The sequence below is a fragment of the Chenopodium album genome, chromosome 2 (genome assembly GCF_948465745.1).
Source record: "Chenopodium album chromosome 2, dcCheAlbu1.1, whole genome shotgun sequence".
NCBI classification, from domain to species: Eukaryota; Viridiplantae; Streptophyta; class Magnoliopsida; order Caryophyllales; family Amaranthaceae; genus Chenopodium; species Chenopodium album.
Genome location: NC_137835.1, coordinates 7,972,620 through 7,997,290, shown reverse-complemented (window position 1 = coordinate 7,997,290; position 24,671 = coordinate 7,972,620). Strand labels below are relative to the sequence as shown.

At 31.4% G+C, this 24,671-nt stretch overlaps 3 protein-coding genes across 3 annotated transcripts; all 3 read left to right on the top strand.

Moving 5' to 3' along the window:
* The first annotated feature begins 2,156 nt into the window (after positions 1 to 2,156).
* Positions 2,157 to 4,302, top strand: LOC145581988 (transcription factor bHLH18-like). Its single transcript, XM_081639028.1, has 4 exons — positions 2,157 to 2,180; positions 2,975 to 3,412; positions 3,636 to 4,049; positions 4,176 to 4,302. Exons 1-4 carry the CDS (start codon positions 2,157 to 2,159, stop codon positions 4,239 to 4,241), a joined length of 942 nt encoding a protein of 313 aa, XP_081495154.1. The 3' UTR covers positions 4,242 to 4,302.
* An 11,553-nt stretch (positions 4,303 to 15,855) lies between these two features.
* On the top strand, positions 15,856 to 18,110 carry LOC145581976 (transcription factor bHLH25-like). Its single transcript, XM_081639018.1, has 4 exons — positions 15,856 to 15,879; positions 16,509 to 16,964; positions 17,534 to 17,947; positions 18,045 to 18,110. The coding sequence occupies exons 1-4, from the start codon at positions 15,856 to 15,858 to the stop codon at positions 18,108 to 18,110; spliced, it is 960 nt and encodes a 319-aa protein (XP_081495144.1).
* Positions 18,111 to 22,166: 4,056 nt separating this feature from the next.
* Positions 22,167 to 24,421, top strand: LOC145581965 (transcription factor bHLH25-like). The gene is made up of 4 exons (XM_081639009.1): positions 22,167 to 22,190; positions 22,820 to 23,275; positions 23,845 to 24,258; positions 24,356 to 24,421. The coding sequence occupies exons 1-4, from the start codon at positions 22,167 to 22,169 to the stop codon at positions 24,419 to 24,421; spliced, it is 960 nt and encodes a 319-aa protein (XP_081495135.1).
* The last annotated feature ends 250 nt before the right edge of the window (positions 24,422 to 24,671 follow it).

The following is a 24,671-nucleotide window of genomic DNA, read 5'->3' as shown; positions in this document are numbered from 1 at the left end:
CTTTTTGGTATTTAGTACTAGCTTAGTATTTCTCAAAAAAAAAAAAAAAAAAAATAGTACTAGTAGGAAATGAAGTACTGTACACAAAAAGTGGGGTAATAAAAGATTCCTTCCTTTTTCTTGTGATAGCCGACAAATATGTTACATACATGGTTTTTTTTTTGGGAAATTCTCAATGGTAATCTTAAGGTTTCTATTTTTCTCAATGGTAAACACTAAAAAAACAAATTATCAATGGTAATCTTTAATTAATAAAACTATTCAGTGGTAACATTAGTTAAACATTTTAAGGAAATTTTAACCAAGGTTAATGCTTTACAAGAAAATTGCCTAAAATACCCTTATTGAAAAAAATACAACACCCATTTCTTCCCCGCCACCCCCTTCCCAGCCCCAGCCCCACCCCTTATCCCGATCGGCGCCAGTCGCGACCACCTAGATCCCCTCCCCGGCGCCGGGCTGAACCCCCCTTGCCGTTGCAACCCCTAAACCACCCAATCCCCCTTCTTCACCACCGCCATTTTCAAAACCGTCCTTCCACCTCCTCAACCCCACCTGCATTCACTGAAAACCCCAGAAATACTAAGTTAAAATCCCCCATATTCGATTCAACCCCATTTTCGAACAAAAATCGATGAAAATCCCCTAAAATACCTTGAATCGAGCAAAAAACGACTTAAAATTCAAATCAAAAGCTGATGGAATTTCGTCAGTGCATGGTTGATGCAAATTGCTTCAAGATTTTCATTGCAGGTTGTCTAACCCTAAGTCGAGATCGACGAGGTTTTTGGGGATTTGTTGGTGGTGTAGTTTGATTTGGGTGAGTTGGAAATCGAGGGTAGAGGGAATCGGGGGAAGGAGATGGTGGTTGGCTGGGAATCGAGTGAGGAAAGGTCAATCGGGAAAGGAGATGGTGGTTGGGCTGGGAATCGAAGGAGGAGCGGGAATCGGGGAAGGAGATGGTGATTGGGCTGGGAATCAAGGGAGGAGAGGGAATCAGGGAAGGAGAGGCTCACTGCGCCGGCGCTAGGAGATGGGAGGGAGGGGGGTCGCCGCCCGTGGCCGCCGCTGGCATGGGAGGGGGGCTGGCAGTGGATTGTGGTTGGGGTGGCAAGGGTTTTTTTAATTTTTTTTTATTTAATTAATAGGGTTATATTAGTCATTTTGCCTTAAGCTAACTATGGTTAGGCTAATAATTATGAATTAATGTCATTAATGTTACCACTGACTGAGTTTTACTAATTGAAGATTACCATTGATAATTTGTTTTTTTAGTGTTTACCATTGAGAAAAATAAAAACCTTAAGATTACCATTGAGAATTTCCCTTTTTTTTTTTAGCTTTTTTTGTTTTTTTATATAAACATATTTGGGCTTAGCATTAAACAATTTTTTGGGCCAAGGGGGTGGCCATGGCCCACCCAGGCTCCCCCCAATTCCGCCACTGATAATAACTCACTACAATATAAACATCAAAATTATATCACGTGGAATCTTGTTAGATCTAATTTAAGATATATTTTCAGAAATTATTTAGAATCCTTATTTTTTAGGTCCTGTTCTCTTCACCTTAAAAAAATAATATTAAGTAAAATAATTTCAGTTCAGTAAAAATTAGTTCAGTTCAGTAAAAATAAGTTAAGTTCAGTAAAATTCAGTTTTCTTAAAGAAGAATTATAATAGAAAATCAGTAAAAATAATTTCAGTTCAGTAAAAATAATTTAAGTTTAGTAAAAATAATTTAAGTTCAGTAAAATTAAGTTCAGTTCAGTAAAAATAAGTTCAGTAAAATTAAGTTCAGTTCAGTAAAAATAAGTTCAGTTCATTAAAAATAATTTCAGTTCAGTAAAATTAAGGTGAATCAAACAGGGGCTTACTCAGATCTTATTGAGTGTATTTATAATTAAAGATATTTATTTTAAACTGCAAAATTCATATAAGAAAGATTATAAAATGAGGAGAGAGTATTAAAAAATGGTGGGGAAACCGGGAATGAAACACGTGAAATTGGTGACATTGCTCTCTATAAATAAGGGAACTCTAAAGACTGAAAACTCAACAACACTACTTTCCAATCAGTATAATAGCATTCATATACCCCTTTTGTCGTCCTACTTGAATTGTTAAGAAGAGGAAACAATGACTTCGACCATGACTATGGATGCATGGTTAGCAGAATTGGTAAGAGCTCAATATACAACTCTAAATAATTTAATTAATTTATTACTTGTAATGATTACGTAAAATTTTGCTCTCTCTAATGTAATTTGAAATAGTAATATAGTGTACAATTAAATTTGATGGAGTCGAAAATTTTGCTTTCTTTAATAATTGTGAAGTTAGTTATTTATAAATCCTTCGGTTTAAAATGATGTGCTCATTTCTATTTTACACCGTCTAGGTATCTTTAATTGATTATTAATTTTTTTGGTGGAACCGAGGGGCAAGCCTCAAAATAGTTCTCCACTGTATTGTTATAAAATACTTTGTGCATATTTAGGGCATGTTCGGCAAAATATAGCTGTGAAGGTAGCTGTAGCTGTGGAGATAGTTGTTAGCTGTCAACAAGCTGTTAGCTGTGAAAAAAGATAATTTAGGTATGATTGTTCGGTAAAGTAGTGGTTGACTAGCTCTTACATTTAAGAATCAATATTTTATTTTTAAAACTATACATTAAATTTTCAAAAGCTACCTCTAACTTCAAAAGCTAATAATCCTAACTTTTAATAAAAGCTACCTCCACCACTAAAAACTACGGAGTACTTGAACCATTACTTTGCCAAACACTCACATTTTTTTTGTTGAGTAGTGGTTTGACTTTTTTTTTTTTTTTTGGTTTTGGGATAGACAAAGTTTAATAGCATACATATTTTATACGGAGTACAAATTAAATATACATCCATCTTAATTTTTTGTTCATTGAAATTAATTTTGTAATTAATGAACTGATCCATTGTATCAATTGCTTGATGTAGGAAATTGATATGGATCCAGTTGATAGTTTAATCGACCCTTACCATCAAAGTGTAATGGATATGGAATCAACATTTGACGAACAACTTGCTGCTACATTTTTCGACACGGCCTCTCCTCAGGTAGATATTGAGTGCAATGTCATTGAACAATATATATCAACCCCTCCTATTTCCGACATCAGTGAAAACCACAACGATAACAATAACAATAACAATAACAATGATAGCGATAACATTGTAAGCTCCGATGTTCAAGAGAGCCAACCTTCTAAAACTAAGCAAAAGACGAAGAAGCAAGCAGTGAGTACGAGTCATGCCCCAAAGAGGAAACGACAGCCGAGCCAAGTGCAAGATCACATTATCGCCGAGAGGAAGCGCCGGGAATTACTTAGCCAGATGTTCATTTCGCTCTCCGCCATCCTTCCTGGCCTGAAAAAGGTGCGCACACTTTTTTTTTTTTTTTTTTTTTAGATACACAAGAAGTTCGGACAGTCTTTTTTTAAAACTATAACCTAACTTATCAGAATGAATAAAAAAAAAAAAGTTACTACTATTGGCTTTTCTGAATTAATATATTTCAATCGTGTATATGTTTGACCAATATACTATGATAATTAAAGATTTAAAGACTGAAATATAAGTTTTGGTAATGGTTATACAGATAGATAAAACATCGGTGTTAGGAGAGGCAATAAGACACATGAAGGAACTTCAAGAGAAAGTAAAGGTACTCGAAAGTGAGGTCGCAAAGAGGATTGTGGAGTCCGTGATACTTGTCAATGGCACTGCAGATGATAATGTTTCTTCCTCGTCGACTATGGACGACTATTGTGGAAAAGGTAGTAGTGGCAGTAGCGATGGTGATGGAAGTAATAATAATAATAGCAGTGACTCATTCTCAGAAATTGAAGTAAAAGTATTGGGTAACACAGTTCTCTTAAGAGTGTATTGTGAAAAACGAAAGGAGATATTGGCCAAGTTATTTGCCGAGGTAGACAAGCATCATTTGGTCATTACTAATTTTAGTGTCATACCATTTGAAAACGTTGCCCTAACTGTTACCATTGTTGCTCAGGTAATAACTCACCCCTTATAAACTAAAATAAAATAATGCATTTTTTTTTTAATCTTAATGAATTATTTTTGTTGAATTTTAATTAATGAAATTTATTTTCGGACGATTTTACATTCATTTTTGCAGATGGAAAAAGGGTTCAACAAGAATGTAAGAGATTTTGCTACAACTCTTCGTAATGCCCTTCATTAAGTTAGGCTAGTACCGAGGACGGTCCATAAATATCGAACGAAAATGAATATTATTATTCTAGCTCATTGTTTAGTTAATAAGCTAGAACTTGTTTTCGGATCTTTAATTTAGATAAATCTAGGAAATATTTGTAGTTTATTTATCATCTGAACTTTACTAAATAACGTTTTTATTTTTTTGGAAACAAAATAACGGAGTAATTAATAAGAAAGTATATGCAGGACATGGCTGCATAAACTGATACACTTAATAATGTTTCTAATTTTGTCAAGTCAAAATTACGGAGTATATGATTATATAATGATGAATTTAAGTAATGGAGCATTTTATTTAAATTTTTATTGGTTTGTTATTCATGAAAATCAGGTAATAAAATTTGCCAAATATAAGCTTTTAGTACGGAGTATTATAATGGGAAAGTCCATGTATGTGTTTCTTATGAACACCTAGCTCCCAATGAGTGAAAGCTTGGGGAAGTTTGTAGAATATTGCGGTGATGAAAATAATGACAATATTGGTCTTGTTTGCGTGAAAAAGATTTTAGTTTACTATATTAATGACTTTACCATTCTGAATAATTTAATTTGGGTGGTTGGTAATGAAATACTTCTTCTGTTTCAATAATAATAGAACAAGGATAAAATCACGCATCTCAAATCACATTTTTATTTGTTAAATATCTATATTTGTATAAAAGTAAATATTATAAAAAATTGAAGGTATTTTATGAGACGATTCTAACAAGATCCCACATACAAGACTATATTTTTTTTAACGTATAAATTATACTATATGGACAAACAAAAATGATGAAAAGGGCAAAAGTTTTTATTGCAATATTATTAGAACAAAGAAAGTAGTTTATTGAATTAACTTTTTTCTTAAAAAAAAAAAAACATATATCCCTACATTTAAAAAACATATGAGTAAACTCTTTTAAATAGTGTTAAATCTTGTTGAGACTATACCCTTAAAAAATGTTTGTTTACGTATTTATCCCTTTTAAAAGTCTAACTACATTTTATGAATAGTGTTGAAATGATTATGTCGCTAAAATGTTTATTTATATATTTTCTCTAATTAACGCTACTAATGACGTCAAATCGACCGAACTTTCGAACATGACTAGCTATGTGCGCGTTAGCTGTCCTAATAATAGGAAAGGTTTGAAATTAGCTTATTGAACTACTTATAGTTTTTTTTTTTTAATTATTACATGCACTAAAATAACTAACAAATAACATTCACTTACTTAATATAATCACCTAGTTAATCTCAGTGATAGATTTAGATTAATTTTCTTTTGGAGGAATCAAAACTAGGGCCTGTTCATATTTACTGAACTGAACTGATTGGAACTGAACTGAACTAAGCTGAAATGAATATTTTATGAGAGAGGGAAATTAAGAGCTGAACTGAACTGAACTGAACTGATTGGAGCTGAACTGAACTGAACTGAACTGATTGGAACTGAACTGAACTGAACTAAGCTGAAATGAATATTTTATGAGAGAGGGAAATTAAGAGCTGAACTGAACTGAACTGAACTGAACTGAATTGATTGGAGCTGAATTGAACTGAACTGAACTGAACTGATTGGAGCTGAACTGAACTGAAATGAACTGAACTGAAAATAAGTAAATATTGTGGGCCAAATTTATTTTAAATTAAATAATAATAATAAAAAAAAAAAAAAGTAAAATCCAAATTGATTAAATTATATATTGTATGAAGTAGTTGCAATTACAACTTGCAAGTCTCAACTTGCTATTACAATATTACATCCTATGGTTTATAAAAAAAAAAAAAAAAAAAAAAAAAAAAAAAAAAAAAAAAAAAATTAGAGAAAAATAATGAAATTAGGGAATCTTGAATCTAGTAGGAGATAAAAGTAAGTAGACAACTTAAAGCACTCAAAAGTGGGTCTTAGGCTACGAGTTAGCGGTTGAATATAAAGTTGCGCCTACTCCTATATACAAATATTTCTTATATGATGGGCTATGTCAATAATCACCCAACAGGCCAACAACCAATACGGAGAAATACTTTTTTTTTTTATTTTTAGGCCCATATCACAATTCACAATAGTACCTGTAAAATAACATGAACTCAACTATTTGCTATTAGCGGTACCACCTTTTATACTCTATGTGCAAAATAGTACGCCTAGTCACCAAAAACGTGTTTTGAGTAATATTCCGTCGATATTAATTACTATTTTATTATTTTTTTTTCCAAAATACATATTGTATTAATAATTTCCTTTACAATCAAATTAATAATGCATAACCCACCCCTTAGTTAGGTTTTTTAAATTGTCAATATGTATTTTAAAAATTTATTTCTAAATACATGTAGTGATTATTTATACTATATACCAGCCGACCACACAATAGTAAATAGGGTGTTTTTTTTATTTAATTAGTTTCAAATTGTTTTAAAAATCCAAAAAATTCCCTATATTATTTTGGTTGGTGAATGTGGGAAAATTTTGGATATTTTGAAACTAATTATATCAACATAATAATAAGGCATTTAAATACCCTATTTACTATTGTGAGATGTAGAAATTACTATGTGTATTATTATGAAGAAAAAAAAATTACATATTGATTTTGTTTTTGTAAAAAAAAATCTAACAAAAGGGTGGGGCATTATTAATTTGGATTGTAAAGAAAATCGTTAACATAATACTATGTATGTAAAAAAAAAAAAAAAAAAAGACAATTAATTTTTTTTTTTTAAAAGAATAATTAATCACAAAGATAGACGAAATATTCATCGAAATACATTTTTGGAAATTGGCGTACTATTGTGCACATCAATCAATTAACCTATACTAAAAGAGAATTTAAAATGACACTTGTCACAATGTCATTAATAATTTTCCCTCCTTTTTGCACTTTCCTTTTTATTATTATTTTTTTTTTTGTCAAATTTTAATGACTTTCATTTTATAAGCTACAGTAATACTTATTTCTATTTTGACAACGTATCTAATCCAATCATACTCAATTAATATACGTAGTATTTTTTTTTAACATATATTCTGTATACTATTAATCTTTTAGTTACAAATATAGAAACATAGATTAAAAATAAGGTATTGAAATATATCATTGTCCAAGATTATTATAATATTAAGGAGTATCAATTTTTTCGTCCAAGCTCCAACATTAATCATTTGACAATAAAATTTATTTTAATTAAAAATAGAAAAATCATTTTGGTCGCGTAATTTGTATGAATCTTAAAATTATACACAACGTCTATACAAACAACTTAACAAAATTATTTTATTATATTATACTCCCTCCGTTTTTCATAGACTAGAATTGGATTTGCACATTTGCCGAGACACAACTTTAATTATCAAAATATTTTATTAGAGATTATTAAAAATTATGATATATATATATATATATATATATATATATATATATATATATATATATATATATATATATATATATATATATATATATATATATATATATATATAAAAGCAGACATATGACAAATCCAACAACATATTATATGATCATATTTATATTGTATATTGGTAAAATAAATTAAGTAAATGATGACACATGAATAGTGTAAAATATTTTAACTAACCATATATTGAAAACTTCAATCTAATTACTCTACACATTTTATGCAATAAAATTAAAATAAAAACTGCTACTACTCACTATAAATTTTTTTTTTTTTAAAAGTTGATTACGGAATACTAATTATCCTAAAGTAATATAAAATCAACTAAATTTTCATTTAATGCCGGTCAAAGTGTGTCAACAAAAATATAAGGACGAATGTATATGAGTTCGTATACGGGTACTAAGGGTTTGTTCTCATACGTTGAAATTCAATTCAGTTCAGTTCAGTTCAGTTCAGTTCAGCTCCTAATTTCCTTCTCTTATAAAACATTCATTTCATTTCAGTTTAGTTCAGTTCAGTTCAGCTGAGTTCAGTCAATGAAAACAGGCCCTAACCTTTTTTCATACATATACGGGTACTAACCTAAGCTTATAATTTCATTTTCTTATATAAAATCTAATAGCTTCTAAATTTCTATTACTAAATAATTTTTTTTTATAAAATAATTCAAAATAATAACCTTTACGCATTTGGTATAAATTAAAATTCAAGTTATTTTGTCTCAAAATTTTTTTTTTTTTGGATAAATTATTGTTAAATTAACGACCATTCTTTATTTCCCTCAAAAAAATAATAAAAAAAATTAAAAAAAAAAAAACCATTCTTTATAATTTTTGTTGCAAAGTTAATTATAATCGTGCATGGCACGGGACTTAACCTAGTATAGTATAAAAGTCGGTACCACTAATAGCAAATAGCCGAGTTTGTATTATTTTGCACATATCGTTAATAGTTGGTATTATTTTAAGCCAATTTTAACCCTTTCGCCTCCCCATAACTTCTCTAGCCATGAGGCTCGCCGGCCGGCGTGCGGCTCACCGCCCATGCCACGGCGTCGGCGAGCCTCCGATCTATTCCTTTAGTATTTTTTTTCCTTTCTCTTTTGCGTTTTAGTTTTCGTTTTGGTTTTTGGTATTTCCGGCCTAGCATCGCGCACCGCTTCCCCTTTTCGGCCGCTCCAGTTCCTCACCGGCCTTGATGCCGGCTTGCCGCCGGTTTTCGTTGCCGCTTCCCCGCCGTGGCTATGCCCCTCCGTTTTGTCTGTCGTTGCGCCGTTGTTTTCGAGAACGGGGAGGGAGATCCCTCTGAGTCCCTCGCGTAGGGCCGTTCTTAGTCCCTCGCGTAGGGCCGTCGCTGCCGCGGTTCAGGGGTGTGGGGGTATGGGCTTCTCGGGCGGGCCTTGGTGGCTTGGGTTTTATTGTCATGCGGCATGTGGGTTGGGTTGGTGAACCTCGGAGCTTTGGTGGTTGTGCTCGGAGTGGCGACGGGGTGGGTTGTTAGGGTTTCGTTCGTTGTCTTAGTTTTTATGTTTCTTCCTGTTTTCTCTTTTAGGAGTCTTTGTGTGCTTTTTAGTTTTGTTATTTTTTCTGTCTGTGTGGTGTGGTTGGGTGATATGGGGCATGCAGATCGGTGTACCGATCTTCTGGTGCAGGATTTAAGCCGGATTTTTTGGCTATGGGGCTTCGGTTTGATCTTCTATTGGTTTGAACTAAAGGGTTATGCTTCCATGCCGATATCCGTGTTTGAATCGGAGATTGTCTTGTCTAAGGTGAAGTGTACGACACCAATTTTGATTTCGGGTCGAGGAGTACGGGATTCTGAGCCAATGAAGGTTCACGTCAGAAACTACAACATATTGCCAGACCCCCTTGCAAGAGGCTGCATAGGACATCGTTATATGAGCCAAGGGTACTTAAGAAAGTCATTTTACGAGCGCAATTGTAGTTTCCTTTATTTCGAACTTGTAATTGGTTCTTTTGTCTTTGTATTGTTCGATTATGATCTCTTATGTAAGTGCCGTATGGCTTATTATTAATGAATTTTAATCTCCCCTTAAAAAAAAAAAAAAAACAGCTTTTGATTACTTAACCTCTACAATGTCAATTTTAATTGTCTGTCCATGTTACACTTGCAGCGAGGCTTTTGGTGTATACAAGCATTGGTAGGCACTAGGCAGCATACCATTTTATGGTAAAAAGTTGGACCAACAAACAGGGCTTTTGAGGAATGATGTACCGTGCTTCATTGGGCATTACATTCTTATGTTATATTTAGATTTTTTTTAATAAAAAAGAAATATGGTGTGAAATTCTTCATTTTATAATTGTGGTGAAATGTATATAGACAAATATTATCAGAACATCCACGATGGCTGCACCTATGAGAAAAGGGGGAAAGATGACTAACATATCATTACGGCCCAAACTACATGATTTAAGCAAAAACCTCTACAATGACATGCAATTTTATTTTGGGAAAATTTGTAAATTGCAGCCATTTAAAGTTTGTATTTTGCAAATTGCAGTCATTTAAAAAAAATTGCAAATTGCAGCCCAAAAGTTCGTATAAATTGTAAATTGCAGCCCGATTCAACTTTTTCATCGGTTTACATGTCGAAAAATCTCCGGTTAAGGTTTTAGGGGTCATTTTAATGCTTAGGGACCCGATTTGAGCTCGGAATTAGCAAAAAAATAACGTAAGTATCTCATATTTATAGTTTCCCACAAATCGATACATTTTTGTTACGTAAAACGAGGCACTTGCGTTATTTTTTGCTAATTCCGAGCTCAATACGGGCCCCTAAGGGCTAAAATGGCCCCTTAAACCTTAATCGGAGATTTTTCGACTTGTAAACCGATTAAAAAGTTGAATCGGGCTGCAATTTACAATTTATACGAACTTTTGGGCTGCAATTTGCATTTTTTTTAAATGACTGCAATTTGCAAAATACGAACTTTAAATGACTGCAATTTGCAAATTTTCCTTTGTTTTGTAATAAATAAACCATAAAAACAAAAATAAATACATAAAATATAGGAAATTTTTTAAATCACCACCCAAAAATGTAACCATTTCCTAACTAACCACCTGTTTAATTTTTTATTTTAAATTAGCACCCTTAAATTAAATAAATGCTCAGATTATCACCCATTTTAAAAATCCGGTGGATTTTTCGTTTGTGGGCCCCACCTAACGCTTATTTTGACCCTTTTAACTGATTTTTTTCCTCGATTTTTCTCTTTGAAAACGCTCTCCTACTTCAATTCACGTTTCCTTCACCAAATTCTACCCCAATTGTAGTGAAATTTGGTAAAATTTGGTGAAGGAAATGTGAATTGAAGTTAGGAGAGTGTTTTTAAAGAGAATAATTGGGGAAAAAAATCAGTCAAAAGGGTCAAAATAAGCGTTAAGTGGGACCCACAGACGGAAAATCCACCGGATTTTCGAAATGGGTGGTACTCTGAAAATTTATTTAATTTAAGGGGTGGTAATTTAAAATAAAAAATTAAACGGGTGGTTAGTTCGAAAATAGTTACATTTTTGGGTGATAATTTAAAAATTAACCATTAACTAATGATTTTTACAAGTTAGAAATAAAAAAAAAATTGAAAAAATGATTAAAATAATTTTTGTTGAGAAAAATCCTATACATCTTATACCTCCCTCCCTCCACCTCTGCAACTAATCTTCAATTTCTAAAACTCCGTAAAAATCAAAACGTGTTATTTATTTAAACACGAAGAGACTATATTACAATATAACTCCTGCATTATTTGGGCTTCGTAGGACAATATGTAATCATAGTATATGTAGACTATTTCCTATAACATGAGGAAACTATATTATACATTTATATAGTACTTTAGCTAGACAACAGCACACCACCTTCACATGTTTTTTCTATTAAAGTGTCGTTTATTCAAGTAGAAAATTAAGATGATTTTGAAAGACATACCAACTACTACGTGTAACATAAATCAAGAGTCCATGTTTAAATGGTGTTTTTGTAATCATATTCACGACAATGATGATAAATGAATTCAATTTAAAGAGAATCTTATGGTTTTAATTTATAATTGAATAAAGAAAATTTGGTATTATACCACCTATTATTAGTGACATATCAAGAATTTTCCGAGCGGCAAATACAAGTTTATCTGCTAGATAAACGAATTTTTGTTAATCTGCTGGCAATTCTGTAAATATATTGAAAAATTGTGGTCTTTTATTAATTACTTTTGGTTAGCGGTTCAATTACTATTTGCGACTTGCCTTTACTGTTTGGTGAGGAAATTACACATGTACGGTGTACCCCTCAACTAGTATATGAAAAGACGCATTTACCTCTCCACTGATACTTGAAAAGACGATTATACCCCCAAATAAACAAATTTTGTTTACCATCAATTATTGATGATCACATGCATGTAAAAATAATTTTTTTTTCCCAGGTCTAGTTCATAATTGATTTCAATTCAAAATTATATTAAAAAATTGTATTACAACTAAATTGATTTCAATCCAAAAATAGGACACAAAAATCCATACTACAACCAAATAGTACTTACTATCTTTTCTGTAAAAAAAACCCCATATAGTATTTTTAAAATCCATCTTACAAGCCGAAAGTAATACAAATAACAAGTAACAAACAAATAGTACACACCCATTACTCTAAATAGTAGCAAAAAAAAGTAAAATAACATTAGAGACCGGTTGTTAGTATAACCAGTCTCTTTTAATTGTTTTTTATAAAAAGTAACAAGGAGTGACACGACTTAGCATCTACGAAACCTGTTATCATAATAACCGATCTCTTTTAATTAAAAAAACAAAATAGCAGAAGTATCAGTGGGAGTGATACTCCTAGCATCTAAGAGACCAATTATTTATTGATTGAACAGCTGATGATGCACGTGCACCGCTGTACACCAATGTAGCTCCGCCCCTACCCATTAAAAACACGCATTTTAAATTACCACATGAACAAAAGAGAACACTCTCACACTAAAAATCTATCCCAACCTCGGAATACCAAGTAGCAACACCGAAACCCACTGTGCCAGACCGAAATCCCACCGGATCAAAAGCCGATTGAAACCCAAGCTTGAATTTAATGGGGGGGGGGGGGTTAGCACTGTAGTAGGAAAGGGGTTTGATATGGGGGTCGGGGAAGAGGGTAAGGGATGACAGAGTTGGTCGTTCAGGGGTGGTGGTGGTTTCGATCTAACAAGGGCGGGATTAGGGCAACGCGCGACGAAGTGGGTGGCCGTGCAGGGCTTGCTTTGGGAGATTTTTTTAATTTATTTTTGTTTTTTTTAATTATTTTTGTTTTTTAGTTTTTTTTTTTTTTTAAAAAAAAAAATATTCTTGTAAGTATTTTTTTTTTTTTTTAAAAATAGAGCCAGTTTGAAGGTGACAGTGGCAAGTCACCTTCTAAAACAGGTTACCAATTTCCTAAACCAGTAATAGGCTTATTTTGAGAAGACGGGGTGTATGTTAAGGTGGGATGCTTTCATAATACGCAAAGGTGGGATTGTTTTTAGAAGATGAAGCAAAGATGGGATTATTAGTTTCAATTCAAATTTTCCTTTTTATTCTTTTCGTTAGTTTAAAAAAAGAAAATACTACTTAGTTCTGCATTAGATTAATTGTACGAGTAACACTTTGCATAAGTGCTGGGGTCCTTGTTATTTTATTTCTTCCTTCATTTTTTTTAGTTGCACCTCTTTCCAATGTTTCAAATTAATTGCATCACTTTATATTTCTCTCATATATACCACATGAGCCTTACCACTAGAAGTTCATGAAAACAAAAGTGATACAATAAAAGTACTTTTATCCAATAACTTCACTTACCACTACCAACTATATACCCGCACTAACTTAACTATAGTTTATATCATAAAATTCTAACATTAGTCCTTATTTATAATTAATTTTAAATAATGTGTTAAGCTTATTAGTGATGCGATTTAAAACATAGGAGATGCAATTTAATCCAAAACGAAGGGAGTATAACAAATAAGGGTGACGAAAGTTGATCTATCTAACTCAAGAGCCGGACATGAATTAAACTTGAAATAAAAAGGTTTTCCACACCTTCCCTCTTCAATCTAACCACAACAACATAAGACATTGTTCTTTTCATCTTATTCAAATAATATTCATTAAAAATAATTTAATTATAGTCTAGTTAAAATATGTTTTAATAAGTAAAATTATTAGTAACTTAATATGATAGAGGATTAGTAAATATAATTTACTTTTAACAAAATAAATTCCAGTTTAGGAAAAATGATTTCAGATCAGTAAAAATAAGGTGAAGTGAACAAAGTTAAGTACCTAACCATTTCGTTCATTTTCTCTCTCTTTTCGAATGCTTAATTAAACGTCGAAATATATTAAGATGTGTTGAAAAATATGTACTACCTCCGTTTCATATTATTTGTAACGATTTGACATTAAGAAAAATATCTAATTGTTACAAATAATATGAAACGGAGGTAGTACATATTTTTCAACACATCTTAATATATCTAATTGTTACAAATAATATGAAACGGGGATAATAATAAATGTTTTAGTTTTAATGAGCAAAGTGCTTATCGAGCGTATTTTCTATAATATTTTAGTTTTTTAAGCATATTGCTAATTCATCAGATCAACATCGATACATCTTATTTTTCACAAACAAACAAGCTTTTAAAGTCCGATTTGATTAAAAACACGACAAATTCAAGTTTGAATTTATACTCCGTAATACCTTTACAAACAAGTCGGTTTAGGTTTGGGGGTTAAGTCTTGGCGCATGACAATTTTGTAATTAAAAAGTACTGTTTTGATAACTTATACTTTAGTGGTACATTATACATGCATAATGATACATTATAATGTACCATTAAAGAGTCAACTTTTTCGAGAAGTTGAAAATTATATGATGGTAAAAAGTACCACTACACTCGTAATAGTCCACTAAACATACTATTCAGACAAATTATACTTTAGTGGTACATTATACATGTATAATGGTACATTATAATGTACCATTAGAGAGCCAACTTTTTCTAAAAGCAAAAATTGAATCAGCGGAAATTACTTCCTTACCCTCCTATTTACATAACTCGCCCATAGGTGCTATGCGCCCAGACTTACTCAGGTTTGGGGGTGCTGTCTCAATTATATAAACAGGTCCATCAGATGTTGACCCAACTTGACTTTATTGCTAGCCTTGAGGACAAATTTGGTATTAATATACAAGTATATGTTTATACAGGTAAAGTCGTTCAAAATTAATATGCAATAGTACAAGCATTTTATTATGGAAACACGTGAAATATAAATGAGATGTATTATTAACATCTAATACTAGTTTTGGCATCTAATCCTCTCTGACACAATTGATTTATATTAGTTACGTGTATTTTGTGATAATTAGATATCTAAATTACTAGCTAGCCAACACTACACAAATAACACATCATACTTCTTCAAAATAAATTACTAATAATACAATGTACTTCCTACATAACACTTGGTATAGTAATTTATTTACATGTCGTCTACCATAGGTGCGTCTAAATCTCAAGGTTTACATTTGATCTTGATCGATCATTTATAATACGAGACAAACTCAAAGGTACTCGCTCATACAATTATACAAGATTAAAGCAATGAATTATCAAAATAAATTAAGTTAGCACGAAATCAGACAAACAAAAAGAGAGAAGAAAATACACGCACATTAATTAGATTTTTCTTTTGGATAAGTCCCTTTCAATTTCAATATTATAAACACCAACGTAATTACATTAATTAATATTAGCAATAAATAATCGTACTATATTACTAAAATCTCGCAATACTTTTCTTTTATTACAAACAAAAATAAAAAAAAAAATTCACCTTTTCTTCTCTCTCTTATATATCCTCCTCCTCCATCACACCCCTAACACACAGAGAGAGTGATACAGAGAAAATTCAGAGAGAGTTATTTTTAATTGGTTAAGATTGCTCTATATAAATGAGGGAACTCTAAAGACTGAAAACTCAACAACACTACTTTTCAATCTCTCACAAATTACAAATCTATCAGTAAAATAACATTCATATCTTCCCTTTGTCGTCCTATTTGAATTGCTAAGAAGAGGAAACAATTACTTCCACCACGACTATGGATGCATGGTTAGCAGAATTGGTAAGAAATCAATATACAACTCTAGATTACTTCGATCATCAATATATTACCTGTAATGATTACGTCGAATATTGCTTTGTCTAATGTAATTTAAAACAGTAATATAATGTACAACACCTATTACCTATACTATATATTAAAAGGTGTTCGTAAATAAGTTTAGGTGCCACATGTGACATCTTCCTCAATTAATCAAGTATTTCATTTTATGTGTTTAAAAATATGGATTAGACAAGGTTTGAACTCAAGTCTCAAGACCTCAAGTTTCAAAACTATATTGTCTGCCACAAAGCTATACCATGTCATATACGAAGTATCATTTTATTAAAACTAAATATAATTAAGGATTTTAATCATGAAATTAATGTAGTAACTCGGGGCATTGTCCGAGGCCTAAAACCTAGTTAATTGATTATAAACAAAAATAATGAAAAAGTCATTATTATAAAAGTAAATATTTAGACTAAACTAATATGATCTCTAATTTAGTAGTTTTAAAATAAATAATAAAAATAATAATAAAAAAAAAAACTCTACTTTTTCTTACAAATATGTATCCATTTTAATCTTTTGTTCATTGAAATTAATTTTATAATTAACTGATTCATTGTGTTAATTGCTTGATGTAGGAAATTGATATGGGTACAATTGATAGTTTAATCAATAACCCTTATGACGAACAAAGTGTAATGGATATGGAATCAAGTTTTGAGGAACAACTTGCTGCTACATTTTTCGACACGGCCTCTCCTCAGGGAGATATTGAGTGCAATGTCATTGAACAATATATATCAATCCCTCCTATTCCCGATATCAGTGAAAACCACGACGATAACAATAACAATAACAATAGCAATAACAAAAATGATAACGATAATAACATTGTAAGCTCCAATGTTCAAGAGAGGCAACCGTCTAAAACTAAGCAAAAGACGAAGAAGCAAGCAGTGAGTACGAGTCATGCCCCAAAGAGGAAACGACAGCCAAGCCAAGTGCAAGATCACATTATCGCCGAGAGGAAGCGCCGTGAATTGCTTAGCCAGATGTTCATTTCACTCTCTGCCATCTTACCCGGCCTTAAGAAGGTTCGTGCGTGCACAAATTTTTTTCCGTTATTTTTATTTGAAAAAGAAAAGATACACAAGAAGTTAGAACAGTGTTTTTTTTTCAAAACTATAATTTAAATGATTAGGAAAAAAATAATTTATTACCTAAGGATTGTTGAAAATAAAAAAAGCAAAATTAAAAGAAACACGTTGAATATGAACATGCATGCTTTCTCATTCAAATAATGTAATAACAAGTCATGCCTTATATAGGCTACAAAAGTAAAATAAATAAAAAACAAATAATTAGCATGCAACTCGTGAGATTGTTGTTGATAATGCCCATAATTCTAAAGATTTAAAGATTGAAATATAAGTAAATAACAATATTAAAACTAAATATCTAATTAACTAACTTTGAAGCACTAACTTTAACAAGGATTAATATCATGGTTCACCTCTATGAAGTGACCCCAGTGATGAAACAACATAATCTGCTGCTCTATTGCCTTTTATTTATTTATTTTTACACAGTATTTATGTTTTTCCAATATGTTATGATTAAAGATTTAAAGACTGAAATAGAAGTTGTGAAAATGGTTATACAGATAGATAAAACATCGATCTTAGGAGAGGCAATCAAACATATGAAGGAACTTCAAGAGAAAGTAAAGGTACTTGAAAGTGAGGTTGCAAAGAGGACTGTAGAGTCCGTGGTACTTTTCAAGGGCATTGCCGATGATAATGTTTCCTCTTCGTCGACTGTGGAGGACTATGGTGGAAACGGTAGTAGCGGCAGTAGCGATGATGATGGAGGTAATAATAATAATAGTAGTGACTCATTTTTGGAAATTGAAGTAAAAGTATTGGAGAAGACAATTCTCTTAAGAGTGTATTGTGAAAAACGAAAGGAGATATTGGCCAAGTTATTTGCCGAGGTAGACAAGCATCATTTGGTCATTACTAATTTTAGTGTCATACCATTTGAGAACGTTGCCCTAACTGTTACCATTGTTGCGCAGGTAATACACTCCCTTATAGACGAAAATGTGTTTTCTTATCTTGATAAATTATTTTTGTTGAATTTAAATTAATACGACGTTACATTTATTTTTGCAGATGGAAAGGGGGTTTAACAAGAATGTAAGAGAGTTTGCTACAACTCTTCGCAATGCCCTTCATTAAGCTAGCTACGTACCAACGTTCTTCCATATAGAACGTGAATAAGTATTCCTCATAGTTTAGTTAGCTATAATTTAACTTGTTTTAGGATATATTTTATCCGTATTTTTTGAAATATCTTTGTAGTTTATGAATCATCTGAACTTTACTGAATAACGGAGAAATAAGAAGTTTATGCAGGACATGGCTGCATACACTTTTCAATAAGTTATATGAAGCATTTTTAATATTATACCATCTTACAAGCCGATTATACCCCCAAATAAACAAATTTTGTTTACCATCAATTATTGATGATCACATGCATGTAAAAATAATTTTTTTTTCCCAGGTCTAGTTCATAATTGATTTCAATTCAAAATTATATTAAAAAATTGTATTACAACTAAATTGATTTCAATCCAAAAATAGGACACAAAAATCCATACTACAACCAAATAGTACTTACTATCTTTTCTGTAAAAAAAACCCCATATAGTATTTTTAAAATCCATCTTACAAGCCGAAAGTAATACAAATAACAAGTAACAAACAAATAGTACACACCCATTACTCTAAATAGTAGCAAAAAAAAGTAAAATAACATTAGAGACCGGTTGTTAGTATAACCAGTCTCTTTTAATTGTTTTTTATAAAAAGTAACAAGGAGTGACACGACTTAGCATCTACGAAACCTGTTATCATAATAACCGATCTCTTTTAATTAAAAAAACAAAATAGCAGAAGTATCAGTGGGAGTGATACTCCTAGCATCTAAGAGACCAATTATTTATTGATTGAACAGCTGATGATGCACGTGCACCGCTGTACACCAATGTAGCTCCGCCCCTACCCATTAAAAACACGCATTTTAAATTACCACATGAACAAAAGAGAACACTCTCACACTAAAAATCTATCCCAACCTCGGAATACCAAGTAGCAACACCGAAACCCACTGTGCCAGACCGAAATCCCACCGGATCAAACGCCGATTGAAACCCAAGCTTGAATTTAATGGGGGGGGGGGTTAGCACTGTAGTAGGAAAGGGGTTTGATATGGGGGTCGGGGAAGAGGGTAAGGGATGACAGAGTTGGTCGTTCAGGGGTGGTGGTGGTTTCGATCTAACAAGGGCGGGATTAGGGCAACGCGCGACGAAGTGGGTGGCCGTGCAGGGCTTGCTTTGGGAGATTTTTTAATTTATTTTTGTTTTTTTTAATTATTTTTGTTTTTTAGTTTTTTTTTTTTTTTAAAAAAAAAAATATTCTTGTAAGTATTTTTTTTTTTTTTTTAAAAATAGAGCCAGTTTGAAGGTGACAGTGGCAAGTCACCTTCTAAAACAGGTTACCAATTTCCTAAACCAGTAATAGGCTTATTTTGAGAAGACGGGGTGTATGTTAAGGTGGGATGCTTTCATAATATGCAAAGGTGGGATTGTTTTTAGAAGATGAAGCAAAGATGGGATTATTAGTTTCAATTCAAATTTTCCTTTTTATTCTTTTCGTTAGTTTAAAAAAAGAAAATACTACTTAGTTCTGCATTAGATTAATTGTACGAGTAACACTTTGCATAAGTGCTGGGGTCCTTGTTATTTTATTTCTTCCTTCATTTTTTTTAGTTGCACCTCTTTCCAATGTTTCAAATTAATTGCATCACTTTATATTTCTCTCATATATACCACATGAGCCTTACCACTAGAAGTTCATGAAAACAAAAGTGATACAATAAAAGTACTTTTATCCAATAACTTCACTTACCACTACCAACTATATACCCGCACTAACTTAACTATAGTTTATATCATAAAATTCTAACATTAGTCCTTATTTATAATTAATTTTAAATAATGTGTTAAGCTTATTAGTGATGCGATTTAAAACATAGGAGATGCAATTTAATCCAAAACGAAGGGAGTATAACAAATAAGGGTGACGAAAGTTGATCTATCTAACTCAAGAGCCGGACATGAATTAAACTTGAAATAAAAAGGTTTTCCACACCTTCCCTCTTCAATCTAACCACAACAACATAAGACATTGTTCTTTTCATCTTATTCAAATAATATTCATTAAAAATAATTTAATTATAGTCTAGTTAAAATATGTTTTAATAAGTAAAATTATTAGTAACTTAATATGATAGAGGATTAGTAAATATAATTTACTTTTAACAAAATAAATTCCAGTTTAGGAAAAATGATTTCAGATCAGTAAAAATAAGGTGAAGTGAACAAAGTTAAGTACCTAACCATTTCGTTCATTTTCTCTCTCTTTTCGAATGCTTAATTAAACGTCGAAATATATTAAGATGTGTTGAAAAATATGTACTACCTCCGTTTCATATTATTTGTAACGATTTGACATTAAGAAAAATATCTAATTGTTACAAATAATATGAAACGGAGGTAGTACATATTTTTCAACACATCTTAATATATCTAATTGTTACAAATAATATGAAACGGGGATAATAATAAATGTTTTAGTTTTAATGAGCAAAGTGCTTATCGAGCGTATTTTCTATAATATTTTAGTTTTTTAAGCATATTGCTAATTCATCAGATCAACATCGATACATCTTATTTTTCACAAACAAACAAGCTTTTAAAGTTCGATTTGATTAAAAACACGACAAATTCAAGTTTGAATTTATACTCCGTAATACCTTTACAAACAAGTCGGTTTAGGTTTGGGGGTTAAGTCTTGGCGCATGACAATTTTGTAATTAAAAAGTACTGTTTTGATAACTTATACTTTAGTGGTACATTATACATGCATAATGATACATTATAAATTTATAATGTACCATTAAAGAGTCAACTTTTTCGAGAAGTTGAAAATTATATGATGGTAAAAAGTACCACTACACTCGTAATAGTCCACTAAACATACTATTCAGACAAATTATACTTTAGTGGTACATTATACATGTATAATGGTACATTATAATGTACCATTAGAGAGCCAACTTTTTCTAAAAGCAAAAATTGAATCAGCGGAAATTACTTCCTTACCCTCCTATTTACATAACTCGCCCATAGGTGCTATGCGCCCAGACTTACTCAGGTTTGGGGGTGCTGTCTCAATTATATAAACAGGTCCATCAGATGTTGACCCAACTTGACTTTATTGCTAGCCTTGAGGACAAATTTGGTATTAATATACAAGTATATGTTTATACAGGTAAAGTCGTTCAAAATTAATATGCAATAGTACAAGCATTTTATTATGGAAACACGTGAAATATAAATGAGATGTATTATTAACATCTAATACTAGTTTTGGCATCTAATCCTCTCTGACACAATTGATTTATATTAGTTACGTGTATTTTGTGATAATTAGATATCTAAATTACTAGCTAGCCAACACTACACAAATAACACATCATACTTCTTCAAAATAAATTACTAATAATACAATGTACTTCCTACATAACACTTGGTATAGTAATTTATTTACATGTCGTCTACCATAGGTGCGTCTAAATCTCAAGGTTTACATTTGATCTTGATCGATCATTTATAATACGAGACAAACTCAAAGGTACTCGCTCATACAATTATACAAGATTAAAGCAATGAATTATCAAAATAAATTAAGTTAGCACGAAATCAGACAAACAAAAAGAGAGAAGAAAATACACGCACATTAATTAGATTTTTCTTTTGGATAAGTCCCTTTCAATTTCAATATTATAAACACCAACGTAATTACATTAATTAATATTAGCAATAAATAATCGTACTATATTACTAAAATCTCGCAATACTTTTCTTTTATTACAAACAAAAATAAAAAAAAAAATTCACCTTTTCTTCTCTCTCTTATATATCCTCCTCCTCCATCACACCCCTAACACACAGAGAGAGTGATACAGAGAAAATTCAGAGAGAGTTATTTTTAATTGGTTAAGATTGCTCTATATAAATGAGGGAACTCTAAAGACTGAAAACTCAACAACACTACTTTTCAATCTCTCACAAATTACAAATCTATCAGTAAAATAACATTCATATCTTCCCTTTGTCGTCCTATTTGAATTGCTAAGAAGAGGAAACAATTACTTCCACCACGACTATGGATGCATGGTTAGCAGAATTGGTAAGAAATCAATATACAACTCTAGATTACTTCGATCATCAATATATTACCTGTAATGATTACGTCGAATATTGCTTTGTCTAATGTAATTTAAAACAGTAATATAATGTACAACACCTATTACCTATACTATATATTAAAAGGTGTTCGTAAATAAGTTTAGGTGCCACATGTGACATCTTCCTCAATTAATCAAGTATTTCATTTTATGTGTTTAAAAATATGGATTAGACAAGGTTTGAACTCAAGTCTCAAGACCTCAAGTTTCAAAACTATATTGTCTGCCACAAAGCTATACCATGTCATATACGAAGTATCATTTTATTAAAACTAAATATAATTAAGGATTTTAATCATGAAATTAATGTAGTAACTCGGGGCATTGTCCGAGGCCTAAAACCTAGTTAATTGATTATAAACAAAAATAATGAAAAAGTCATTATTATAAAAGTAAATATTTAGACTAAACTAATATGATCTCTAATTTAGTAGTTTTAAAATAAATAATAAAAATAATAATAAAAAAAAAAACTCTACTTTTTCTTACAAATATGTATCCATTTTAATCTTTTGTTCATTGAAATTAATTTTATAATTAACTGATTCATTGTGTTAATTGCTTGATGTAGGAAATTGATATGGGTACAATTGATAGTTTAATCAATAACCCTTATGACGAACAAAGTGTAATGGATATGGAATCAAGTTTTGAGGAACAACTTGCTGCTACATTTTTCGACACGGCCTCTCCTCAGGGAGATATTGAGTGCAATGTCATTGAACAATATATATCAATCCCTCCTATTCCCGATATCAGTGAAAACCACGACGATAACAATAACAATAACAATAGCAATAACAAAAATGATAACGATAATAACATTGTAAGCTCCAATGTTCAAGAGAGGCAACCGTCTAAAACTAAGCAAAAGACGAAGAAGCAAGCAGTGAGTACGAGTCATGCCCCAAAGAGGAAACGACAGCCAAGCCAAGTGCAAGATCACATTATCGCCGAGAGGAAGCGCCGTGAATTGCTTAGCCAGATGTTCATTTCACTCTCTGCCATCTTACCCGGCCTTAAGAAGGTTCGTGCGTGCACAAATTTTTTTCCGTTATTTTTATTTGAAAAAGAAAAGATACACAAGAAGTTAGAACAGTGTTTTTTTTTCAAAACTATAATTTAAATGATTAGGAAAAAAATAATTTATTACCTAAGGATTGTTGAAAATAAAAAAAGCAAAATTAAAAGAAACACGTTGAATATGAACATGCATGCTTTCTCATTCAAATAATGTAATAACAAGTCATGCCTTATATAGGCTACAAAAGTAAAATAAATAAAAAACAAATAATTAGCATGCAACTCGTGAGATTGTTGTTGATAATGCCCATAATTCTAAAGATTTAAAGATTGAAATATAAGTAAATAACAATATTAAAACTAAATATCTAATTAACTAACTTTGAAGCACTAACTTTAACAAGGATTAATATCATGGTTCACCTCTATGAAGTGACCCCAGTGATGAAACAACATAATCTGCTGCTCTATTGCCTTTTATTTATTTATTTTTACACAGTATTTATGTTTTTCCAATATGTTATGATTAAAGATTTAAAGACTGAAATAGAAGTTGTGAAAATGGTTATACAGATAGATAAAACATCGATCTTAGGAGAGGCAATCAAACATATGAAGGAACTTCAAGAGAAAGTAAAGGTACTTGAAAGTGAGGTTGCAAAGAGGACTGTAGAGTCCGTGGTACTTTTCAAGGGCATTGCCGATGATAATGTTTCCTCTTCGTCGACTGTGGAGGACTATGGTGGAAACGGTAGTAGCGGCAGTAGCGATGATGATGGAGGTAATAATAATAATAGTAGTGACTCATTTTTGGAAATTGAAGTAAAAGTATTGGAGAAGACAATTCTCTTAAGAGTGTATTGTGAAAAACGAAAGGAGATATTGGCCAAGTTATTTGCCGAGGTAGACAAGCATCATTTGGTCATTACTAATTTTAGTGTCATACCATTTGAGAACGTTGCCCTAACTGTTACCATTGTTGCGCAGGTAATACACTCCCTTATAGACGAAAATGTGTTTTCTTATCTTGATAAATTATTTTTGTTGAATTTAAATTAATACGACGTTACATTTATTTTTGCAGATGGAAAGGGGGTTTAACAAGAATGTAAGAGAGTTTGCTACAACTCTTCGCAATGCCCTTCATTAAGCTAGCTACGTACCAACGTTCTTCCATATAGAACGTGAATAAGTATTCCTCATAGTTTAGTTAGCTATAATTTAACTTGTTTTAGGATATATTTTATCCGTATTTTTTGAAATATCTTTGTAGTTTATGAATCATCTGAACTTTACTGAATAACGGAGAAATAAGAAGTTTATGCAGGACATGGCTGCATACACTTTTCAATAAGTTATATGAAGCATTTTTATTATTATTGTCAAGTCAAAATTATATG

Bases quoted from the DNA above. Each gene is read 5' to 3' on its own strand.
- LOC145581988 (XM_081639028.1), top strand. From the start codon at position 2,157: ATGGATGCATGGTTAGCAGAATTG. The intron at 2,181-2,974 runs GTAAGAGCTCAA...TGCTTGATGTAG, and splicing joins ATGCATGGTTAGCAGAATTG to GAAATTGATATGGATCCAGT. The intron at 4,050-4,175 runs GTAATAACTCAC...TCATTTTTGCAG, and splicing joins CTGTTACCATTGTTGCTCAG to ATGGAAAAAGGGTTCAACAA.
- LOC145581965 (XM_081639009.1), top strand. From the start codon at position 22,167: ATGGATGCATGGTTAGCAGAATTG. The intron at 22,191-22,819 runs GTAAGAAATCAA...TGCTTGATGTAG, and splicing joins ATGCATGGTTAGCAGAATTG to GAAATTGATATGGGTACAAT. The intron at 24,259-24,355 runs GTAATACACTCC...TTATTTTTGCAG, and splicing joins CTGTTACCATTGTTGCGCAG to ATGGAAAGGGGGTTTAACAA.
- LOC145581976 (XM_081639018.1), top strand. From the start codon at position 15,856: ATGGATGCATGGTTAGCAGAATTG. The intron at 16,965-17,533 runs GTTCGTGCGTGC...ATGGTTATACAG, and splicing joins TCTTACCCGGCCTTAAGAAG to ATAGATAAAACATCGATCTT. The intron at 17,948-18,044 runs GTAATACACTCC...TTATTTTTGCAG, and splicing joins CTGTTACCATTGTTGCGCAG to ATGGAAAGGGGGTTTAACAA.